Consider the following 21,966-nt stretch of genomic DNA (forward strand, 5'->3'; position numbering starts at 1 on the left):
GTATCGCTTTTCCGATCCTTGTCTATGATCCGTTTTGCAACCAGATAACTTTTTTTTCTTTCAAGCCCGTGTATACGAGGTCGAGAAAAGGCGATGTTTGATGATATAGAGTCGAAGAAGAGATGTTGGAAGTTAATCCGAGAATGTACAGGGTTGCGGATGCGTAGTAAAAGAAATGCACAATATAAATCCAAATCGTTCACAGTCAGAGGCTCATCCAGGGGTATTCGTTTGGTTTGCAGATAGAGAGAAACAGGTAAGAAAAAGTGGTAAGATGTTCGTCAAAGATTGGACGGGTGTCCGTTGAAAGGATGAAAGGAAAATCTCGTTATGAGGACATGAGTAGTGTTGTAATGGAAATTCAAAGAGTGTTTTGAGTGTGGTTTGTTTTGTTGTGGATGTCCGGGGTAGAATGCGGACCTTGGCTTATGATTGCGTGGTGTTGCGAGCAAGACGGATGCAGGTAGAAGTAGATGTTATTTCGACCAGGCAACGAGGCTTGAAAGCAGGAAGGCCACGATAACCAGCACAAGGATGCAAGTCTACAAGTTAGAGGTGCATCCGAGCGGGTTGGGGAGGTCGGCGTGGTTGCGTGTGTTGTTGCTGATGACACGCAGGAGTGTTGTTGATGATGCAGCAGGTGGTTTGTCGGCAAGACCGGCCAGCCACTGTGTGATCGTTGGAGTGGGTTGAGGGTGAGTGTGAGTGCTATGATGAACTTCGGGTCAATGAGACGTGAAGTACAAGTAGCCGACTCGGTATTAATGATCACGAGATTTGGAAAGGTTATGACTCTTTCCAGGTCGGGCCTTGTCCGGAGGTCTTGTTGTCAACAGACGGCACAACAAGGTGGGTGGTCCTGGCTTAGTTGCGGATCCGGCAATCAATGGAGTCAAGCGCGGGTGTGACGTGTGAAGACGGTCTACCGAAGAGTCGAGAATCGATCACCGAGTTCCAGGAACAGTGTCGTTGACCAAGTTGGAAGTGGATGCGAATCAGGGCCCAACGTCTTCTTTTTAGCTGGCGACAACAAAGAGGGTCTCCGTCTTTGTCTGGCTTGGGTGCTATCGCGGGTTGCGGTGCAATACAATTGAGCAGTTGCAGTCTTGGAAGGCAGCGAAAAGCGGTGAAATCCGAACGGCCGAGTTGGGTTGGGAAGGGAAAGGAAGGATTGGGTCGAGTAATTATTAGGTACGGTGTAAGAAGGCAAGGAATCCTTTTCTCGCGAGACAGTTCGTTGTCGTCTAACTGGAATATGTACTTCGATTTGGATCACACGAGAAAAGGGAATGGAGCGAACGGGATAAAGATAAAGGTCTAGGTTGGATAGGTCGGTCAGAAAGAAGCGGTAGAGGATGAGAATAGAAGACGATGGACGGGAGTGTCAATGAAGTGAGCTGGACTTGAACTGTGGGGGGGGGGGGGGGGGGAGGGGACCTTGGTCAACTTGGTTAGTGTGGCACGATAATGGACCCAGCCAGACCTTGCCGACCAAGACTGAGATGAATGGGTGACATAGAATATGACCGGGGTCTCAACAAGCGCCCTTCTTGATTTCCAAGACAGTGCACGGGCAACGGTAAACACGGAATGAGAAATGACGAATGGCCGTCCAAGGAAATGATGAAGCCCGTTAGGCAGATACTTGCCGGATCTGTTGGGGCCACGTATTTACAAGAGTGGCTTCTGAGTACCTGCATAGGAGACTCCATCCATCCATGCTGTAGGAAGATGGCGCCTCAGTGCAGCAAGCACCCCAGCCGCTCCTGGAGAAAACAAAAACAGGTCTACGAGTTCCGATTCGATTTTTGCATCGACAACCGATCGAGGTAACTTAACTTATCTTTGGTATCTATAGTTCCTGCTACAACAGCAAATTGCCCCGTCGCCCATCTGTCAGAAACCTGCAGCATCTAAATGATGAACACCGAAGCATCGCTATTTGATGTTTGATGACCTGGTCCACCGGGTACCCCGTTAATGTAGCCATTCACTCTAACAATACGCAATGAGACCAATTCTCCCACGGTAGGGGGACAGTGCGAGTCGTGAGCTGAGCTGACCAACGGAAACAGGCAGTCAGTGCTCACGGCCTTCGCTCTCAAGTCGCCAGCAACTTGTGCTTGGGAGCGTGAATCAAGGCTAACGCTGCACGGTATACAATAGTCTGAATAGGCCTTCAGCACGCGGCCATAGCCCCCACCACACCACTGTACATGCGTGCCAGGTGTCTTCCATGCTGCTTCCGCGGTCTTGTATGGCCGGACTTGTTATCGGATACTGCTCACAGAGGTATCTGGGCCAGTAAGCAGATAGAATGACGAGCAACGCTCTATCCTCGACAAGTATCTGATCTGAATGCATGCCTAGCGCCTGTAGTCGCCCCTAGGCACAAAGACACGTACCGCAGTGCCCGGCACGCGCTTCGTCAGTTGACTCTGGCAGGGTACGCAAGCCCGTTGGGGTCCAGTTATTCGTACTGTCCAGCGCAATCGTGAACGTTCGAGCATGTTCTGGCGAGTCTGGGTTTCATCCCAGAGCTCTGGGTTCACCCATTGGGTAGAGGCGTTATGCAAGCTCCTGATACCTGCATGTTGTCTTTCAAGCTGTACTCTTGCAATCGTTTTGACCGCTATTGTGTAATCTTAGTTCGTGCAGCAAAGGACACCATTTCCAAAGCCTGCTGTGTAGATAGGTACAATGAAAATCTGTAATCCGAAAACACTCGTTCTCGAATCGTCAATTCAACTGCGGAACTCTGAGCTTCATGAGCCAAGCCCCTATTGGAGATGAGCTCCAGGCTCCGGGCTTGGAGAGATAGCCGCGGTCCGACAAACACAGTACACACCCTAATGGCATTGACTGGCTGACTGGTCAGCGAACTTAACTGGCCCCAAACAACAGGTTCCAAATAAAGAAGCCAGCGGCTGAGCTCAATTGGATTAGCTATGGCGCAAGTGCTCGCTAGCTATCGGTCAAGTGAACACCATGAATGCCGGTGTCGGCTTTAGACAGTCAATTAGTGCTGGGAGGCAATATCGTGACTGTGTCTTCCGTTGATGCAAGCTGGCATCATTTCTTCGTTCAACAGTGGCTTACGTCAATTGCTTGGTGTTTTGCAATTGCATCCCTGATCGGGTGGGTAATGTCGCCTCTTTCGGCATCCTCGAGCGTAGTGTGCGCATTCCCCCGTCCTTGTCCGAGAACGATTGTCAGTAAATACAGTTGGAGAACTGAACCCTCTCAATGCCGAACTACTGTCGTGTGACCCTCAGAACGGTATCGTTTGAGTATCATCCCATGAAGCTTAGTATGTCGCAATACTTTGACGCAAACGTTCTTGACATGTCATGTCTCAGTTGAAATTATTTCGTGCTCACATGGCGCGGCTAATCTTGCGATCTTTGACTGGGCCCCGTTGCTCTTGGCTGTTGCACGTCCAGCGGTTTCAAAAGCACAGCATTCCCCAGATTTTCTTGGACCCTTCCAATACTATCAGATGTTTCTGCAAACAGCAACCGCCTGGATTGATCTACTACGGTATCGACCATATGGGCAGTTGGTGACCATCTGCATTCGCTTCACAATGCTTGAAACAGAAGAAGCATTGAATTCGAAAGCATGGCCCCACCATCCGATCCGTTCTACTCGCTTGAATCAAGGCATAATCACTACACATATTATTAACTTAGCCTGTTAAATGCGCAATAATTCATTAGCAGGATTATTATGAATTTTGGCGGTGAAGACGATCATGGCATCCCAGAATTTGCTCGTCACGATGTGCTATACGACCGCCAAGCACTTGCGAACTAACTAAATAAATAAATAAATAAATGTTGTCGCTATTTTCTACGCCTCGTTTATGTCAACGCAAGACCAAGTACACCACTTGGGCTCCTCACGACCTGATGTGTGTTCCTCATTGGGTTAGTAGAATCAAGGAAAGACGTTTCGACACAGCTGTTTGGCTTGGAGTACCAGCCCTCCATGCGCCTCAACTGCAGTGCTACCGAGGTGCAGCAATGGGCACTATGCGGGCGTATGCTTGGACGACTGCTGTTGTGGAGGTTCCTGCGGCTAGCCTTCAGATTGGCTGTTCCTTGGTAGCGAGCCTCATCATTGGTGTTGCCGTGCAGTGATGGATGTCTCGAGGAATGTTGGATGCCGGATTTGCGACCACGAAGGTAATGCGTGTACAAACAAATGACCGATGCAAATTTCTAGCTCCATTACAGCAGCTTCTCGTATGAGCATCGTGATATTCCCGTTCCGATCTAAACACCCTGAAAGATTCGTGGAGTTTGGCCAGCTCTAATACCCAATTGCCAGCCCAGATTCCCACCGCTTTCACGTGAATGCTTTACAAAAAACTGGAAACTGCAAAGCGGTAATTTGAACGCCATCTTTGCTACAGGACAGAACGTAACAACACGGGATGTGTGATGCGATTCTAGTAACCTGGCTTTGCGATACTTGTTTCGTTTGTTTACGGGTATGATACTATCAAATCAGGATTGGGCCGTGAAAGTTCATCTCAACGAAGCTCTGCTGACTCGGGTACACTGACATTCTCTGTACTATGCACGGACTATATAGTATTAGAGCCAGCTATGCGCTCTCTGGCGTTCGATTCAATGCATTCCTGTTGGTCTACCTTGCTGTCATTCGATTTACTCGTTTCTTCTTCTTCAAACATTGGGTTGATGCTTTCTTGCTTACTGTATGACTACAAGAACGTATTCCCAGCACTGTCTGCTTACATGAATCCGCCCACCCTCTAAGGCTCTAACCTTAGGAAGGTTGGGATGAAGAGGGCCCAGGTGAAGCTTGCGCAACACCTGCAGTAGTTGATATATTATCGGCAGCCGGTAACTTATCGATACTGCAGTAATGTGTTGTCAGCGTATTGCCACTCCTGCAACCGCTAAAAATGACTTCCCTTCCCGTACACCGTAATTGTACCGTTTTCTGTTTGTTTGTTTTTTTCCCAGGAAAAAAAAAACTCTGCAACATGCATGCATGTAGGATGGAGGATTCGTGCTACAAAAGCTTGTGGACTAGAAGAGAGATGCTATAATCTCTGCGTCTTCGTCGGGCAAGCTTGCGTCGTCCAAGGTTGGCGCAGGCGGGTCTTGGGGTTAGGCGCATGACATGAACTCCACCCATAGCTTATAGCCCTGGACCGCTGCAGCCCGGCCCCCAAGGGCTAGAAAGCCCGCAGAGCCCGGCCCCGGAACCACTTTATAGGCCAAGCATCGAGCTGGTGCGGGTCACCATCGTGGACTTGCACCCGAAAAGAGCTTCCTCTTGCCGTTTCTAGACTTTCACAGCCTTGACCGCCATCTCAATAACACCTTGTCAACCACACTTTAGCCCACACTTGACATTCCAATCGTGTCTGATTCGGCATGGTTTTTGTCTGAATTGACATTGTAGAAAATTTTCCACTCAAACAATTCCCTTTACGCGTCTCTGAACGCGACCATCAGCGTTCACCGCTCCGCACTGACGGGTAGTCTAAGATTGGTTCCCGAATCGCACTTCCAAATATCCAAGTTTGCACACCAATCTGGAAATCGGGAACCCACCGGGGCTATTTCCAGAAACATGGCTGCCTCATCCGATGTCCAGGTTGTGCTTCTCGATATTGGTTAGTACCCAAGAGCTTCCCCATGCTTGAGCTTTCTTACCTTCCGATTATCCACAATGATCCGCCGCACACGATAGTATTGCGTTGGTCTGTGCAAGCTTGCTAATACTATGTATTCTAGAAGGAACTGTCTGTGAGATTAGTTTCGTCCGGGATGTTCTGGTAAGTCTTTGTCTTGTTGGAATACTTCCTTCCTTTAATTGGCATTATTATCGAAGTTGTTCATGTCGGTGAGCAGTCAGAAGGGCCATGACGATCGACGATGCATGGCAGAGATTGCACTTCTCGGGATGATTTCCTCCCATCGGATATGTTCCGAGTCTATCGTCCAGATTTCCAGTCCCAGAGTTGGTTCAATAGTACCCCTACTAAGCTGTCTTGAATCGCACCGCTATCTTGCATGGACGATCTAGGCCAGGAGTGGCAAAACCAATGCTCATGCTCCTAGAACACAACATGATTGGTCAACTGACTAATATTCCGCTTAGTTTCCTTACGCATTGAGGGTCCTCCCAGAGATTGTCAAGACACAATGGGATCACCCGAAATTCAAGGAGTATCGCAACTTTTTCCCTGTTGAATACAAAGATAATCAAGACGCTTTTCAAGCTCATGTGGTTGATCTCGTGAGTCGCGATGTCAAGATCTCTTATTTGAAGAATCTTCAGGGGTATCTCTGGGAAGAAGGCTACAGGTCAGGAGAGATCAGGGCGCCTCTCTTTGCTGATGTGCCTGGCATGTTATACAAATGGCACGGGAAGAAGATCAAGCTCATGATATATTCCTCGGGGTCTGTGCCGGCTCAGAAGCTGCTTTTTAAGCACACCAATGCCGAAAACTCTTCAGATCTGACATTTCTGATATCAGACTGGTTTGATACAGTCAATGCCGGGCTTAAGACGGAACCGTCCAGTTACGAAAAGATTGCAAGCAAGCATCCCGAGTATACACCTAACCAGTTCCTTTTCCTAAGCGACAATGTGAAGGAGGTGGAGGCTGCTATCGAGGCTGGCATGCGCTCAGTCGTCGTGCAACGGCCCGGCAATGCGGAACTAGCCTCTGAGGTCTACGACAAGCACGACGTTGTGGAAACTTTCGAGTCTATCGAAGACGACTTCGCCATCAGGAGACTACACGCGCTGGGCAAAAGAACAGCTGATGAGGCTGCCATAGAGGCTACCGAAACAGCTCACTTGCAACCGGCTGAAGCATCCGGAGACAATGCCCCTGACTCGAAGCGGCTCAAAACTTTGGGAAATGGAGAGGTCGGTGCAAAGGGCGTTACCAAGACCGAAAAGCCATCCAACGGCACCGATGAAACGGAGGAGGAACCATCGCGTATGGATCACCTACTTGCTCAGGCCGTCGGTGAAGCGCCCCCCACGCCTCAGGAGCCACCTGCTCCCAAGGGATCGCCAAGAGTTGTGGAATGAGCCTTGCATCTGTAAGGTATTGACATCACGTGATCGTTCTCGGATGCAGGCTGTTGTGTCAGCCACTGTGTACAATATCTAAGACAAAAGATAGGGGCTGCTAAGCTAGATAAAATAAAGCGAATGAATATTACGAAGTAGTGTGCATCTGATAACTAGAACTCGCAAGCAATACACACGATTTTGGCGGAGCTGAATAAGCGGCATTCAATGATGGCTCCTTCATGCCATCCCGTTTCGTTTTTGCCACTCATGACCAGACTTGCTTCTGTGTACAGCCACTTCTTGTCGCCAGTAGTATGTCAGCTTATCACACATTGAACTACTTGGCCCGCATTATCCATGAAACAAGCCCAAGGACGCAATCGTGCTGATGTGCTCCTCTATTCGTCAATGACTCTTGTTTTAAGCTCTCAGGCCGTTGAAATCTTGCGCCTGGCACTCGAAGAATAGAGTTCCTCTAAAGCCCGCCCAGCCCCTGACAAGCGAGACATAATACGAACCCGCACCGTGTCTCGCTCTCTCGCTCCCGGGGCTGGCCATGCGCAGGCGAGCCTTGGCTGCCTTGACGGAATACAGACGCGAAAAAAAGTATAAGCGGGAAATATAGGAACCCTGACTCGCCTGCTTATCGTCCGAGGGGGCCGATAAGCAAGGGGAGCCCCCCGATTAAAAAGCAAGATATAAGCCCCTGATGTGGATTGTAAGGCACGCTTCAGAAGTAAGTGGGCTGATTTGATGGAGGCGGGTCGGTGGTGAAAACCTAAAATCTGGGGTACGATAAGGTAGGTTGTACTGGGCTGACAAGGGGGTCTCGGCTGATGGGAAAGCTGGGGTAATCTTTCCTTTTTCTTTTCTTTTCTTTTTTTTCTGGGGGTTAGATGTCAAACGGGGGCATAGCAGCAAGGTAAGTTTGTTTGACGATTGATCGAGCGTCCCCCGATACGACGGGGGCTCATGATGAACCACGGTTTCATCATACGGTGGTGTGATGGTCGTGTAACAAGGCTACACTGATTGACTTTGAGTTTATGGTATTTCAGGGGAATAAACGGGCAAGTCGCCGGCGCCGCTTGTTTCACCGAGGCAACGTCACAAATACAACGGTGGCTCTCATAGTACCTCGCCGGACGCGTTGGCTAAGGAGATAGCTGGCGTCTAAACGTTTGGCAGGTAGAAGTTGGGTTGCCGAGCGCCGCGCCTGTACGTGTTGACGTGATCCCGATAGGATTCTGGCGATTCTATTTCAGCCTGGTCGTTTTGTTTACTGTGCAAAGATAACAGTAGACGACATGGTCACCGAAAGGGGCTAACTTCTTCGAGTATTTGTCAAGTATACTTATCGAGTTGTTTCAAGTTAGGCTTCTTGGTATTTGCGACCCATATTCGGATCGGATTACTGCGCAAGACTATCATCACGTTGTAACTATTGATGATGATCAAGAGAATATTACTACAGTTGCTCCACTATATGACGATCTCCAAACTACATCTCCATGATAACGGTATTGGGAACTTCATGTAGCACATGTGATTTACTCGTAGCACAAAGTACACGATCGTTACCTTCAAAAGATGTCGACATGCTCGAAGAGCCAAGCCGTCTGCATGGCAGAGACACCTTATTTGTACTATTGGTACTAAAATAGGTTGTACAGCTGAGGTCGACTTGAAAACTTGTAATTAATTCGAGAAAGAGCGAAGCAACCGGCTTAAAATGGTAACAATACTGTACTCCAACACGCTCGCAACTAGAGACGATTGGGGTCCAGTGTTTGGTGGTATGCACCTTCCGTTTCATTAGGCGGCCAATGAAGATACTTCAACGTCTGATATCGATAGCTTCATTGATATGGGGCCATGGGGTTGGCTATATCGAACAATGACTCGTCCAGTGCTTTTAGTGCTGGGAGATATATCCGGCAGTTGGGAGCCGCGATAGCCACCTCACAATCTGTAGTATAAGTGGCATGCTGACGATGATCGCCACTTCGTGCATCGGTTGAGCAGGTGGAGTTGAGATATCACAATCGACATCAATTGGCCGCCAGCCATCTGCTACCCTTTCACAGAGGATCTACACGAAGCTGAATTACCTCAGATATGAGCCATCAGTTCGCAAGGACGAACAGTGCGATGATTTCCCCGCACAGCGTGTGTCGTCTGACCAAAACTGTGGAACATTGTTGGTAGTGCCAAAGATTCAAGCGGTTGGGGTTGCGGGGTCCGTCCACTTGGCCGTCGATCACGAAGATTCCGGGAAAAGGCGTGCAAACGGAAGGGTTGTCGTGCTCGTCATGGTTGTCGCATGTTTCACTTTGGAAAAATTGCGATGGACAAGATGTTCAGACGTGATCCCGAAGTGGATTCCCAGTGGTCAATATTCAAGCGCACTGTAATCCTTATGCTGCTGGCTCACTGGAGAAACCTACACTGGGAAGGTGCAACACTTGCATGCAATTGAGTTGGCATGTATTGAAGTCGATCCTCATGCACGATGATGATTTATGAGGCACAAATGAGAAAACAGAACCCGATGTTGCGGTCGTCTCAGCCAGCCGAGCCCTGGAGTACGATAGCAAAGTTGTTTCTGGAACCGCCTGTTCGGAGTTGGTCTTTGACAAACTTGGCAGTCGATACGACGGGCGAGGTCCTAGTCCAGAGATAGTAAACCAGCTTCTGTGTCAGCTTAGATTCTGTCTTCGTGTAACCCAAGGAATTCATGATAGCCTCAAGTCTAGCCTCGTCCATATAACGTGAGTTCGTCACACATGGTGCGGGAAGCACAAGGAATAGGCTAGGGAAGAATCTGTCAGGGCCATCCACAGCAGTGCCTGGCGGCCTGAGAAAGTCCAGTGTTCTTAAGAGCATGCTACCTCGTCCTTGGACATCTGGAACAAAGTTCACAACCAGTGATAGGCTGATGATGTCGAATCTCTCGGAGTCGTCCTTCGGAAGTGGCCTTGCCATAAAGTCTTGCTGTAATATACCATCGCCCTGACTGTTCAAGTCGATCCTCTCCATGGCAAATAAGCGACTTTTCGAGCACTCATTGGTGGCGCTCAAAGCCCCAACCTCAAGCATGCGAAGCGGGAGATCCGTTCCTGCTTTCAGAAGGGACTGAACTGGTTTCAACCAATCCATCAAGACCCTGGAACTATCACCTCCCCGATCATTGCGCTGGCCCTGAAGACTTGCTTGCTGATACTTCTCGATCCCGCCCAGTGCTGCAATTTCCTTGTCGATTGCAGCTTGCGCGGCGTTGTCGCCCTTCGCGACTGCCTGAGCTTTGCGCTTCTCTAGGACATGGTGGGCATTGATCAATGATTTTGTCGCTTGGCGTGATATTGATTTGGGTTTTTGCAGTGTTGGTGGGCGCCCATGAGCCAAGCTCTTGCCACCGCGTTTTTTCTTGAGAGCCATGGCTTTTGTAGATTTTCAAGTATGCGTCATTGTTGATATAAGAACAATATAGAGCTGATGTACTCCACGAGGCCAGATTCTTGGGAGATCAGTTTTCTTCAACTTGACCGCCAATGCCTGACTGTATTTTCCACCGCGTTTGGTGATTTTTCGTGGCTGACAGTGTGAGATATCATAACACTGTATCATACACTATGACCAGCTGCACGGACAATTTATTCCCCCGCCCAGATTCTGGAATGCACGGGCCATATTTGCGAAAACCCTACGCCCACCAAAACTTCCAAAGTTCGAATCTCTCGAACTTTTTCACCTTGACGAAGAAGCCATCACGACTACTAACCGCCCATTCCGCAGCGACCATCACCTGCCAATACCAACAAAATGGCCCCTCAGAAGAGTACGTGAGATCGAACATTCCAATATGTCCCACGACAAATGAACGAACTGCGAGTCGACTGCTCAAAATGAGCAGACTCGGCGACACATTCAGCTGTAGCAGACTTTTGCGAGTCCTCCATGCACTGCATGTGAGGGCGCCTGCTGAATCATCCACCTCGACCGTTCTTGGCGGAGCGCATTTTGCGAGTCCTCAATACTTCTGATGGGGACTGCTCAATCGCCCTCTTCGACCATTCTTGGTGGACTCGACGATGCATACAGCTGCAGCAGATATTGCGAGTTCTTCTACAAGAGCGATTGCTGATGCGTTTACACACAGAGTCCGGCAAGGCCTCTGCCGCCGCAAAGGCTGTGTTGAAGGGAACCCACTCCCACAAGAACCGCAAGGTCAGACTCAGCACCACCGTAAGTAACAACCACCTCTGAATCACTGCCTTTGCGTTGCTAAAGAAGATTGTTGCAATAGTTCCACCGCCCCAAGACTCTGGTTCTGTCCCGTGCTCCCAAGTGTAAGTCCTCCTCCTCAAGACATTGCCGTCGTGCACAACTGATGCTGTCATAGACCACCGCAAGGCTATCAACCACGAGAACCGCCTTGATGAGCACAAGATCATCATCAACCCCTTGAACACCGAGTCCGCCATGAAGAAGATTGAGGAGAACAACACCCTCGTCTTCATTGTCGACATCAAGGCCAACAAGGCTCAAATCAGTAAGTCTCGGAAAGCATGCTATTTGGAAAGGTCAAGCACTAACACGGTTGTTTCAGAGGGCGCTCTCAAGAAGCTCTATGACATTGACACCCTCAAGATCAACACCCTGATCCGCCCCGACGGTGCCAAGAAGGCCTACTGCCGCTTGACCGCCGATGTCGATGCTCTCGACATTGCTGCCACCAAGTTGGCTCTTGTCTAAACATGGTTTTGGTAGCAGGGTCGCAGAAATGATATCCGGGAATGTCAGCGTATGAGGGCGGTTCAAGCCTGAGGAATTCTTTGCATCGAAATGGCGTTCGCCTTGGGACAGGCTTATGAGGACAATGGAAAATGAAATTTACTTGCCGCCCTCCCACGATCATTCGTCGTTCTCCGTCAATATTATCTACGTGACCACGTGCCAGTCTCCATACATGTTGTGAACGAATTTTGATTGATGTTCTTTTGTGTCATACAGCAAAGTACAATATAGTACATACTCGGTCGAGCTGACAACCATGGCTGCCAAACTGCTACAAGTGTTCCAACAATAGCAGTCACTTGGGGGGTGATCTTCGAGTTCTTCACAACGCATCTGGGTTTGCTTGTAGTTTCCCCTAATTTCTCTACCTGCTCCTTCAACCCTGTCGCATGTTCTGGAGGTGCTTCATCGTAAGGCTGCTGACATCCAAGAACCGGTCGGCGCAGTTGGCCATGCAGCTCTGCTCGTTCTTGTCCATCTGGCCCGACTTGATGGCGCCGGTGACGCACTTGTTCCAACAAAGATCCGTGAGGGAGTGTACAGCTGTTTTTGTAACATCTCCTGTTAGCCCAGTCTCTTTTTCTTCTCTTTCTTCTCGTTTCGACTTGTTTCGTTGTCGCCAAATTGCATGACAGCGCCAGGAAAGGGTCCACATGGCCGTATTAAGCCATTGATAGCAGGCTAGAAGAAGAAAAAGAAAAGAAAAAACTCACTCGACTGCACGCGCGCCTTCTGGTTCTCGTTGGCAAGGAATGTGCGCAGCTGCTCCTTATCCTTGTCGTTGAGCCTGTCGAGCTCGAAGTTGGAGAGGTCGCCGTCCATATTGTTGGGTGTCGCTTGACTCGTTCGGAGCAATGGTCTTTCTGTATTAATTCGAGCTGCAGGCTTGCTTGCTGGTTTTACAGCGTACTTTAGTTCGTTGAGAAATGGAGTATTTCTTGTCTGTATTGACTACCGATGATGCTTTCGATTGCGATGCCACTGTCCCAATGACTACCCAGCAAATTTCGAAGCTAGCTGAGCCGCGAGGCTTATCTTATCGCGCACGGGATTCATGTGCGTATGGGGGATTCATTCGACTTCCCGCACTTTCAGGGCAGGTGCTCCTAGATGTGACTTGACAGGAAGAACCCCCAAAAACGTTGAAAGGATCATAAGATGCGTTGTATCTGAAGGATATTTATTCTGCTTTGGTGTTTAATAATGTGGAATGCCATGAGATGTTTTAACAGCCCAAGCAATGCAACCATATTCGAATCACAAGAACGACCTCTTCAGTAGAAGAAGGGCGGGCATCTTTACGAACACCGCCTCAAGAGAGGGAGTTTTTATTTATTTATTTTTTTAATAAATTAATTTTTTTTTCAAAAGCTTTTTATATTTTTATATATATGTTTTTTTTACTTGCAGTTGTGGCCTAAGTAAACCAGAAGTCCCAGCTACGGGGCAAATATGCGCAGGGCACATGCTATATCACAAGACATACACGCAGAGATCATAGGTCGTCTCGGAGTACACCAGTAGACAAGTGAACACTGAATATCATTATTCGAGGGTGTCCCTTCTCGTAGGGCCTGAAACTGATTGGAAATGTAGATGGGATGTGGTCGGTGGGACACCGTCCGAATCACCGGGCCTGAACCCGTTGCTGTCTCTCATAAAGCCTACAAACAGCAAATATAGCGACTATTGACCATCCCAAATCAATTGTGCCTTCTATCGAATAGTAGCGCGGTGAAGATGGTGCTGAAGCAGTCCTTGCCTCATCGCAACAGAATGTTCAATGCTGCTCTTCTGCCGCCTGGCTCAATTCAACTCCAGATCGGCATCTGACAGAGCTGGATCACATTCACGTGGTCATGGAACCATTTCAAGAGTTTACGCTTGACTCATCTCTTCTGGTAAAATGTCCAAAGGATATATTGTGTATAAAATTGTACATCGCCCTTTGATGTTTCCGGTATATACTTGTGCAGGCTCTATACGTATTTGTACGGGTTCATGATTCCCTTCTGTTTCCAGGTCAGCACTGTTTCCGATATCTGCTGATAAGTAGATGGGCGGACCTACCGGATCATACAGGTTCTTGATCTGCTTGAACAGCTTAACCAACGTCTCGTTTCGGCTGTAACCGATGTAATTCTTCTTTGCAAGTCCCAAACCATGCTCGGCAGATATGCTGCCATTCCTCTCGGCGATCCACTCGTACACGAAAGGCTCAAGTATCTTCTCGACGCGCTTGTCATACCGCCTCACAGCAACATTCAAGTGCAGATTCGAGTCACCCATGTGGCCGTATCCAACAACATCGATGACAGGGAAGTCATCCGTATCACCGATGAGACCGGCATCCTCGACCTTGGCCCTGACATCGTCGACAATGTCGTACATTTCACTTAGCGGTATCGAGACGTCGTATTTGTAGACGCCACCCCAGTGGCCAACAGCCTCGGGTACACCCTCTCTCTGGCTCCACAAAGAGCGGATCTGAGTCTCGTTCTCTGCGAGGACACCATCCGAGACGACCTCCTTACCCATGACATCCTCGAGGAAGTTGCCCAGCTTCTCGCTATCGTGCTCCGAGTTGGAACCACTTGTCTCGATCAGGATGTAGAAGGGCGACTCGCCCTCCAAGGGGCTCTTGCTGCCGCGCTGTTTTTGAACCAGCTTCTGGCTTCGCAAATCCATGAGCTCGAAAGCAGACAGAATCTCACCTAGCTGCTGTCTCGCCTCTTTGAAAGCTTGTTGTGCCTTCTCATACGAGTCCACGGCCAAGAAAGCCACGTTGACTGCGCTGGATCTTTGCGGGCATTGTATCGAGATCGCCGTGATCATACCGATTGTGCCTTCGCCACCAATAAAAAGCTGCTTCAGGTCGTAGCCAGTGTTATTCTTGCGGAGCTTGCTCAGATCGTCCACGATGGTTCCGTCGGGAAGAACAGCCTCAATACCCAGCACGCTACCGTGTAAGCTGCCGTACCTCAAGAGCCTCAGACCACCGGCATTTGTTGCGACATTGCCGCCAATGTGGCAACTTCCCTTAGCACCCAAGTCCAAGGGGAAGATGTAGCCCTTCTCAGCCAAGAAGTGGTCTGCGATCTCAAGAACGACACCGGCGTCAGCGACCAGAATACCGCTCACATCGTCGAAGCTGCGAATCTCGTTCATTCGGCTCGTGCTAATGACGATCTCGTCAAAGACTGGCACACTACCTCCAACAAGGCCAGTGTTTCCGCCCTGGGGCACGACCGCCAGCATGTTGTCATTGCAGAATTTGAGGATTTTGGAAACCTCCTCCGTCGAGCCGGGCTTCAGAACGAGCTTGCAGTGTCCTCGGTACTTGCGCATCCAGTCGCCGTTGTAGGGTTCCATCTCGTCGGTCGAGACCTCGGCAGTGACGCCGTCGATGACGGCACAGTCCTTGCCCAGGAGGTCCTTGAAGAACTTCACATGCTCAGGGGTGATCTGAGCAAATCGCTCATCGCGCTTGATCTCGGGGTACGTGTCGGTGGTGAACTTGGCACTAATCGAGCTGGAAGCTGTGAAGTGGCGTGGGCTCGACGTCGAGATGCATCGCAAAGCACTGCGGGATGCTCCTGGGGAACTGTTCACCGGTCGTATGAAGCTGGCTGTCCTTGCGCGCCGCAGCACGGGCGTTATTCTCGATCTGCAGGCCATGATGGGGATATGCAGTGGGCAATCGAGTCTCTGCCTCAATGCGACACGGCAAGATTGAAGCTTAAACTTTTCGACAAAAAAGTTGCCGGCAGACCTCCGACCTACGGAGCTAGTTTAAGTACGTTGTGGACGGGGATCAAAACCCGAGACTGAAAATGGAGGAGCCCAAGAGGTCGGGTGTATACGGACCGCCACTTAACGGCCAATGGCGTTCTGCTGCTGACCATTCAAAGGTGGGGGCTAGTCGATCGACCTTCCAGTATTGGCACTGCCAAGAACCGCAAACACCTTGAAATGTTTAGCTATCACTCACATGCTGTTTATAGTGGTGTCAATCTAGCCAATCCCCAGTGATTCTATGGCCAATCCTCAGTAATCCTCCTCGAGTAAAACTTCAGAAGTCCAGTATTCACATGGCTCTTGAATCTTTGCCACATTGTCGTTGGTCATCTTGGACTGCGCAGAGTCACAGTCATCTTCCTCTCCATTTACAGCCTGGCATGACGAACCCCAACAACGAAATCATTAGTTGGCAGCGGCTTCTGCAACTGCCAGAACGATTGCCATGCCCCACTTCGAATGTGTACTTGTTTATGTTGGCATCCATCAAGTGATGTGATCCATGAATTTCGAAACAATTGGACCGACTAGCTGGAGAAACGTAGCCTCGTCTCCAGAAATAGGACAGGGACACGCTGGCGACATCACGTCCGGTTTGGTTTTCAGTGCTGCATTGTTTTTCGAGACCAACAGACTCGTTGTGAGCTATGAGCAAGGGAACATGGCGACATCAGACCAGAGAGCCTATTGGAACAAGCTTAGGCTGGCTAGAAGCCGGAAGAAAGCTCCCCATCGTCGGAAAGCGCTGACGCGCTGGCTCGTCAGGACTACTTTAGCAGTTTATGCAGAATAGTGATGGATCGACTTCGCCTGAACATGGCGTATTGGGTTCATCATGCATTAGAACCTGTGGGATCCTTCTCCAGCTTCTAGAGTCTGAACACCTTAGTCGCGGACGAATAGCATGCTCTCATGTTCGCGTTCAGTGTGTGCGATGTTCCAAGTTGGTTGAAACTGTCCCAGCTTTCCAAACTTGGAAGGTCACTACCGAAAGCGTTCAAGGCAACAAGCAATATCAACACAGGGCAAAGGATGGTAGAGAAAGCCCATCCTTGCGATTGACGAGGTAGACTCGGGTAAGAATAGACCAAGACAGGATACATAGACGTCGACGCATGACTTGCGTCGTGGTGCACAGCCTTAAGAAGGGGACCCATGGGATGATCTGGCTAATAAGATGCGGGTGTGACGGGACAAGAGGTTCTTTAATGGGCGGGTCCCTCGCCCGATGGGCATCCGAGACCCAGTGAGACGTCGAGCCGGGCCAGCCAAGGTTCGGATTTGTAGTGTTTCAGATACTGGCTTGTGGCAGATATACCCAGACCCATCTAAATGTAGACAGGCGGAACAGCCATCTGAAAGAACCGATATGCACAAGGAGTTCTGAAGCGTAGTGCAGGCTCGCAGAATGTATTTGAGGGAAAGCTGGCCGCACAGTTGAGGCTTGGGCACTTCTCACGGCGGCCTCTTTTTCCAATAATACGGAGATTTGATTACTGACTTTTGCAAATGAGGTGACGAAGACAACCAGACCCTGATGATCAGACTCGAGGATTGAAATTGATCCTCATCTGCCGGCGGGGCGCTAACACGCGATTGCGACCTGTCAGAAAGCCGAACCCCTGGAAATAGCCAACAGACAATACAATCGCTCAGCACAAGTGCGGCTTCGTGCAGTACAGTAGCAGGCCCGGCGTTATCGATTAGCGGATCACCGGCGAAGATGCTTGCCTTCTTCAGGGGCCGCGCAGGTAAAGCTGGCGCCAATGGCGGGGAAGATAGGGGCACCGAAGAGGCGACAGGGCCTAGCGAGAGTGCCACCAGCAGTAGCAGCCAACCACACGCAGGCGAGGCTCTGGCTGGGCCCGTTGCTCGGCCACCAGATCCAATCAATGTCAACGTTAGTGTGGAATACACACTGACAGAAGCATTCCCTACCTGGCAGCCCGAGCCCGACGACGAAGACGAAAGCGTCCAAGTTGAGGAAAGGGACCCCCAAAGGGACGCTGAAAGTCGCACTGGCACGTCCGCTGCTGCAAATAGTAGCACCAGCGCTTTCGAGACAAGCAGTGAACCAGACGATCAGTCATCTCGAGCATCATCAGTAGAGACAACAGAACAGGCTAGCACACATCATAGTACACAAAATACACAAAATACACAAGGCACGGCGGCAACAAGTCCACCACGAACGCCGGAGATTCAACACAGCTCTTTGTCCGGCTCCCAATCTCCTTCTCAATTTCAACCCCCGTCCTCGACACCGACCAAGAAGACCCCTTCCTCTTCGCCTTCGTCTTCGTCTTCGACGACGCCATATACTCCACCCCGATCCCGACGCACGCGCAGCTCCCTTGCCAACCGGTCGCAGCCAGAAACACATGCTGCTCGTGTTCAACGATCCAGCACTCTTACCAGTGTCGGCGTTGCAAAAAGGGATCCCGACAAAGAATCCAAGACAAAGAAATTCCAGCGCCATTCTCTGAGTTCTCAACCTTCCCCCACAGAGAGTTCAGAGACCCCTGACCGGGAGAGTCTCACCAAGATGGAGCACCAGAAATGGATCACCGTCCAGCAGAAGACTTTCACCAAATGGTAAGCTATTTCCCCGACCCGATCTGCAACGCGATGCAATACAACTGGACACATGGTATGTCATACTGTCCGGTTGTTGTTGCTGTTATTGTTGTTGTTGTTGTTGTCGTCGACGTCGTCGTCGTTTCACAAGCTCCATCCCACCATACCAAAAACTGATCCGATTGGTCTCGCAGGCTAAACACCAAGATCGAAGTGAGGAACCTAGAAGTAAAGGACTTGGTTGCCGACCTGAGCAGTGGCGTAAGTTTTGCATCTGACAGCTCTGTTCTAAACACTATTTGCTCACTGCATCCTACAAAAGGTCATTCTCATCCATCTCCTCGAATGTCTCTCCCAGGAACCATTGGGCCGATATGCCGCCAAGCCAAAGCTACGAGTACAGCGGTTCGAAAATGCAAACCTGGGTCTCGATTTCGTCAGATCCAGAGGCATCCAGATGACCAACATCGGCGCCGAGGATATCGTGGACGGCAATCGAAAGATCATCCTCGGATTAATATGGACACTTATTCTACGATTCACAATTAGCGACATCAACCAGGAGGGTATGACAGCAAAAGAGGGTCTACTATTGTGGTGTCAGCGCAAAACAGCATGCTACGACGAGGTCGAAGTGCGCGACTTTAGTTCTAGTTGGAACGACGGTCTGGCCTTCTGCGCATTACTAGACATCCATCGCCCAGATCTCATCGACTACGATGCTCTGGACAAAAGTGACCACAGAGGCAACATGCAGCTGGCTTTTGATATCGCTCATAAGGAGATTGGTATTCCGACCCTGCTGGATGTAGAAGATGTCTGCGATGTTGCAAAGCCTGACGAAAGAAGTATGATGACATACATTGCATACTGGTTTCACGCCTTTTCCCAAATGGAAAAGGTCGAAAATGCAGGTCGCCGCGTGGAAAAGTTCATCAACAATATGCAAGGCGCCTGGGAGATGCAAAGTGCCTATGAAAGGCGCATGAGAGAGCTTCTCAGACAACTGAGGGAACAAATAGACACTTGGCAGAAGGCCACCTTCGAAGGAACATATGTCGACGCCAAGAAACAGGCTACCGCGTTTGCTTCATACAAGAGAGGCCAGAAGCGAGCATGGGTTGCCGAGAAGACTGACCTCGCAACGCTTCTAGGCAATATCAAGACCAAGATGGCGACATATCGGCTGAGAATCTATGAGCCACCGCCAGAGTTGAGGCTGGAAGTCATGGACAAGGAATGGGCTCATCTCACCAAAGCCGAAATGATGCGTGGCCAACTCATCAACGAGACCATTAGAGAGTACGTTATGCCACCAACTCATCTCAGGAAGATCAAACTAACTTCCTTTGTAGTATCAAAAACGCCCTTCGGAAATCGTTTGCTGATAAAGCAAATGACTTTGCATTGGCCCTCAACACAATGCAAGTCGCAATTTCCGGTCTAGAAGGCGATGTGGAGGACCAGCTTCTGCATGTCCGCAAGCTTTCAGACAATCTGCCGCCACTAGATGCATATTTAGCGAAGATCGAAGCCGTCGACGCAAAGTGCCAGGAAGCCAATATCGAGGAGAATGACTTTACCACCTACACGTATGACGAGCTGCAATACGAACTTGGTTTAGTCAAGTCCAGCGTGTCAAAGAAGCTTGCCTTCTTGGAGAACCAGATGGTCGCTCGTAACATGACGAACCTCACGCCTATCCAACTTGAGGAGTTTGAGTCTGTTTTCAGGCACTTTGACCGTGATGACACAAACTCGCTTTCCGAGCTTGAGTTCAGCGCCGCGCTTGCGTCACTGGGTCTTGTGTTCTCGGAAGACGAGATGCACGACTATTTCCTTGAGACCTCACACGGCCGTGATCGTGTCTCGTTCGAACAATTCATTCGTTTCATGGTTGACGTAACCGAGGACCAGAACACCGCTGAGCAAGTCTTCCAGTCTTTCCGTGAAGTGGCGGACGGCAAGCCATACGTCACAGAGATGGATCTCCGGCACTCGCTGGTACCCGACGAAGTGATCGACAAGCTCATGGAGATCGTGCCCGAACACAAAGGACCCGATATGGCCGAGGACAGAGGCGTTCCACAGTTTGACTACATTGCCTTCATGGAGACGCTTATCAGTCAGCAGGGTGGCAATTTAGGGGACTTGACGAACGGCGGCTCCAATGGAAGAGCAAGCCCCGTGAAGCAAACAAACGGAGTGCATTAGGGATCTAGTATCTCAGTGAAGGAGTAAGCAAACGGACGTGGCACAACAAGCCGAGCTATGGTTTCGGCAGACCGCAGTGTGTTGTATTTTGATTTGAGCGTTTGCATTCCAAGCAGGGTATAGCATGGACTGGGTGTTCTTTTGAGGATTAAATAGGGGCTAGGCTGTGGGGGGGAAAAAAGGACTGGCTCTTTGGTTGTTTTGCTGGGCAGGTAGTTGAGCAGATGGTATAAAGATTCCCCACACACCCGCACCTTGCAATAAATAATACATCACAGTAGATTTTACTCATTGGTCTCGTTCTTTACACACTTATGCCTCTTGGTGGTTCACTGAAGTAAAATTTAAGTCCTAATTTGCCCGACCATACTCTACCTGGGGCAATGCCATTTACTGCACAGGCCCATTCTACGTCGCTTCGTATTCTGAAGGGCAATCCAATCCAGAAGACACTAGTGAGGATTTTGAACGGGTCGTCGTAACCCGTACATCTACACCTCACTTATTGACACCCATCATACCAATGACGAACCGTTCAGAGACATTTAGGTCTTCCAAGATATCAACACTTGTTTCCCACCACTGAATTTCGCCCACTGCTCCAAATGACCGTCGTTGAGTTACCTCGAAGCCACAATTACCGATGGTACCTGGCTTGGGGTTGAACCTTTCCTTTCTAAATGACTGGACTGTTGGCGTCGTGAATCTCGAGTTTTCCTCGAGTGTCCTGTCCAGTACCCGATTCTCTGTAAAGGAAGAGTGTCTTCTAGCTATGACGCAGGGCAAAGTCTTGTTCTACCCGTATCAGTGTCGTCATCGTAGGGTGATTATAACCCTATGGCCGGTTGTCGTCGTGGCTTTGGGACGAAGTGCGATAGCAGCAACAAGGAAAGATAAGCGTTCCAAGATAGCAAAGATCACAATTCTTAGCCCTATGACATGGCTAGGGAGGAATGACCAAGGGGCCATGGTCCTGCGCCTATGCCATGGCATCTAGACAGAACTGACCAGGCCTTCCTCCTGTGATCGGGTATATCACTATAGATGTAATTATGATGAATTCTTATGGCTGCGAATGAGTCGGCATTTTGTTGTTCAACTTCCTGTATAAAATGCTATGAGAAAGACCGACAAATGGGAAGTTCAGGGTTGCGGCGAGGTGTTATCGTGATTGTCTCGTTACTTCGATCTGGGGAGCGGGACAGCATGGCGGTGGCATTGAACCTGGAACGAACTATAACGTCAAAATGTAGAAAGGCATCATACAAGACCAAAACCTCTACTACAAACAACGAATAAGATCCGCCAAGGACTAGATCTAGATCGGCAGATAGGACAAAGGAGATGAATACTATACTGCAAAAGTTGGCGTTTGATTGTGGGACTTTCCCCCCATATCGTTGTGGGCATCTTTACCACTTAGAATCAATTTGATTTCCTATTATTGAATCCTCCCTAAATTAACCTCTGTATTTTGTTTTCGTGTACGGTATATGGTGTTACGACGTT

At 49.6% G+C, this 21,966-nt stretch overlaps 8 protein-coding genes across 8 annotated transcripts; 4 read left to right on the forward strand and 4 right to left on the reverse strand.

The window, feature by feature from the left end:
* Positions 1-840: 840 nt before the first annotated feature.
* On the forward strand, positions 841-1,410 carry BKA67DRAFT_276639 (uncharacterized protein). Its single transcript, XM_046095927.1, has one exon. The coding sequence runs from the start codon at positions 989-991 to the stop codon at positions 1,319-1,321; it is 333 nt and encodes a 110-aa protein (XP_045958640.1). The 5' UTR covers positions 841-988; the 3' UTR covers positions 1,322-1,410.
* A 4,200-nt stretch (positions 1,411-5,610) lies between these two features.
* Positions 5,611-7,086, forward strand: BKA67DRAFT_658673 (HAD-like domain-containing protein; the record flags this gene model as incomplete). Its single annotated transcript, XM_046107318.1, has 3 exons — positions 5,611-5,653; positions 5,775-5,815; positions 6,142-7,086. 3 exons carry the CDS (start codon positions 5,611-5,613, stop codon positions 7,084-7,086), a joined length of 1,029 nt encoding a protein of 342 aa, XP_045958641.1.
* Positions 7,087-9,636: 2,550 nt separating this feature from the next.
* BKA67DRAFT_517505 (putative methyltransferase-domain-containing protein) lies at positions 9,637-10,509 on the reverse strand (the record flags this gene model as incomplete). The annotated part of the gene is made up of 1 exon (XM_046097914.1): positions 9,637-10,509. One exon carries the CDS (start codon positions 10,507-10,509, stop codon positions 9,637-9,639), a length of 873 nt encoding a protein of 290 aa, XP_045958642.1.
* A 320-nt stretch (positions 10,510-10,829) lies between these two features.
* On the forward strand, positions 10,830-12,027 carry BKA67DRAFT_564895 (ribosomal protein L23/L15e core domain-containing protein). The gene is made up of 4 exons (XM_046102779.1): positions 10,830-11,316; positions 11,378-11,420; positions 11,474-11,623; positions 11,681-12,027. Exons 1-4 carry the CDS (start codon positions 11,215-11,217, stop codon positions 11,824-11,826), a joined length of 441 nt encoding a protein of 146 aa, XP_045958643.1. The 5' UTR covers positions 10,830-11,214; the 3' UTR covers positions 11,827-12,027.
* Positions 12,028-12,031: 4 nt separating this feature from the next.
* On the reverse strand, positions 12,032-12,852 carry BKA67DRAFT_564899 (Tim10/DDP family zinc finger protein). Its single transcript, XM_046102780.1, has 2 exons — positions 12,582-12,852; positions 12,032-12,411 (listed from the first exon to the last, which is right to left on the reverse strand). The coding sequence occupies exons 1-2, from the start codon at positions 12,688-12,690 to the stop codon at positions 12,245-12,247; spliced, it is 276 nt and encodes a 91-aa protein (XP_045958644.1). The 5' UTR covers positions 12,691-12,852; the 3' UTR covers positions 12,032-12,244.
* A 995-nt stretch (positions 12,853-13,847) lies between these two features.
* BKA67DRAFT_592519 (D-lactate dehydrogenase-like protein 2) lies at positions 13,848-15,546 on the reverse strand (the record flags this gene model as incomplete). The annotated part of the gene is made up of 2 exons (XM_046104846.1): positions 13,848-13,880; positions 13,939-15,546. The coding sequence occupies 2 exons, from the start codon at positions 15,544-15,546 to the stop codon at positions 13,848-13,850; spliced, it is 1,641 nt and encodes a 546-aa protein (XP_045958645.1).
* A 2,031-nt stretch (positions 15,547-17,577) lies between these two features.
* On the reverse strand, positions 17,578-18,424 carry BKA67DRAFT_564904 (uncharacterized protein). The gene has a single exon (XM_046102781.1). The coding sequence runs from the start codon at positions 18,143-18,145 to the stop codon at positions 17,768-17,770; it is 378 nt and encodes a 125-aa protein (XP_045958646.1). The 5' UTR covers positions 18,146-18,424; the 3' UTR covers positions 17,578-17,767.
* Positions 18,425-18,489: 65 nt separating this feature from the next.
* BKA67DRAFT_564906 (uncharacterized protein) lies at positions 18,490-20,748 on the forward strand. Its single transcript, XM_046102782.1, has 2 exons — positions 18,490-19,545; positions 19,599-20,748. Exons 1-2 carry the CDS (start codon positions 18,701-18,703, stop codon positions 20,455-20,457), a joined length of 1,704 nt encoding a protein of 567 aa, XP_045958647.1. The 5' UTR covers positions 18,490-18,700; the 3' UTR covers positions 20,458-20,748.
* Positions 20,749-21,966: the final 1,218 nt, after the last annotated feature.

Source organism: Truncatella angustata (assembly GCF_020726525.1).
Source record: "Truncatella angustata strain MPI-SDFR-AT-0073 chromosome Unknown BKA67scaffold_4, whole genome shotgun sequence".
Classification (NCBI taxonomy): domain Eukaryota; kingdom Fungi; phylum Ascomycota; class Sordariomycetes; order Amphisphaeriales; family Sporocadaceae; genus Truncatella; species Truncatella angustata.

Coding starts and splice junctions, on each gene's coding strand:
- BKA67DRAFT_564906 (XM_046102782.1), top strand. CDS start 18,701: ATGACCAACATCGGCGCCGAGGATATCGTGGACGGCAATCGAAAGATC. Junction 19,546..19,598: donor ATCAACGAGACCATTAGAGA/GTACGTTATGCC, acceptor CTTCCTTTGTAG/TATCAAAAACGCCCTTCGGA.
- BKA67DRAFT_564899 (XM_046102780.1), bottom strand. CDS start 12,690: ATGGACGGCGACCTCTCCAACTTCGAGCTCGACAGGCTCAACGACAAG. Junction 12,412..12,581: donor GAAGGCGCGCGTGCAGTCGA/GTGAGTTTTTTC, acceptor TTACAAAAACAG/CTGTACACTCCCTCACGGAT.
- BKA67DRAFT_276639 (XM_046095927.1), top strand. CDS start 989: ATGCGAATCAGGGCCCAACGTCTTCTTTTTAGCTGGCGACAACAAAGA.
- BKA67DRAFT_564895 (XM_046102779.1), top strand. CDS start 11,215: ATGCGTTTACACACAGAGTCCGGCAAGGCCTCTGCCGCCGCAAAGGCT. Junction 11,421..11,473: donor TCTGTCCCGTGCTCCCAAGT/GTAAGTCCTCCT, acceptor ATGCTGTCATAG/ACCACCGCAAGGCTATCAAC. Junction 11,624..11,680: donor GGCCAACAAGGCTCAAATCA/GTAAGTCTCGGA, acceptor CGGTTGTTTCAG/AGGGCGCTCTCAAGAAGCTC.
- BKA67DRAFT_564904 (XM_046102781.1), bottom strand. CDS start 18,145: ATGGCGCTGGAATTTCTTTGTCTTGGATTCTTTGTCGGGATCCCTTTT.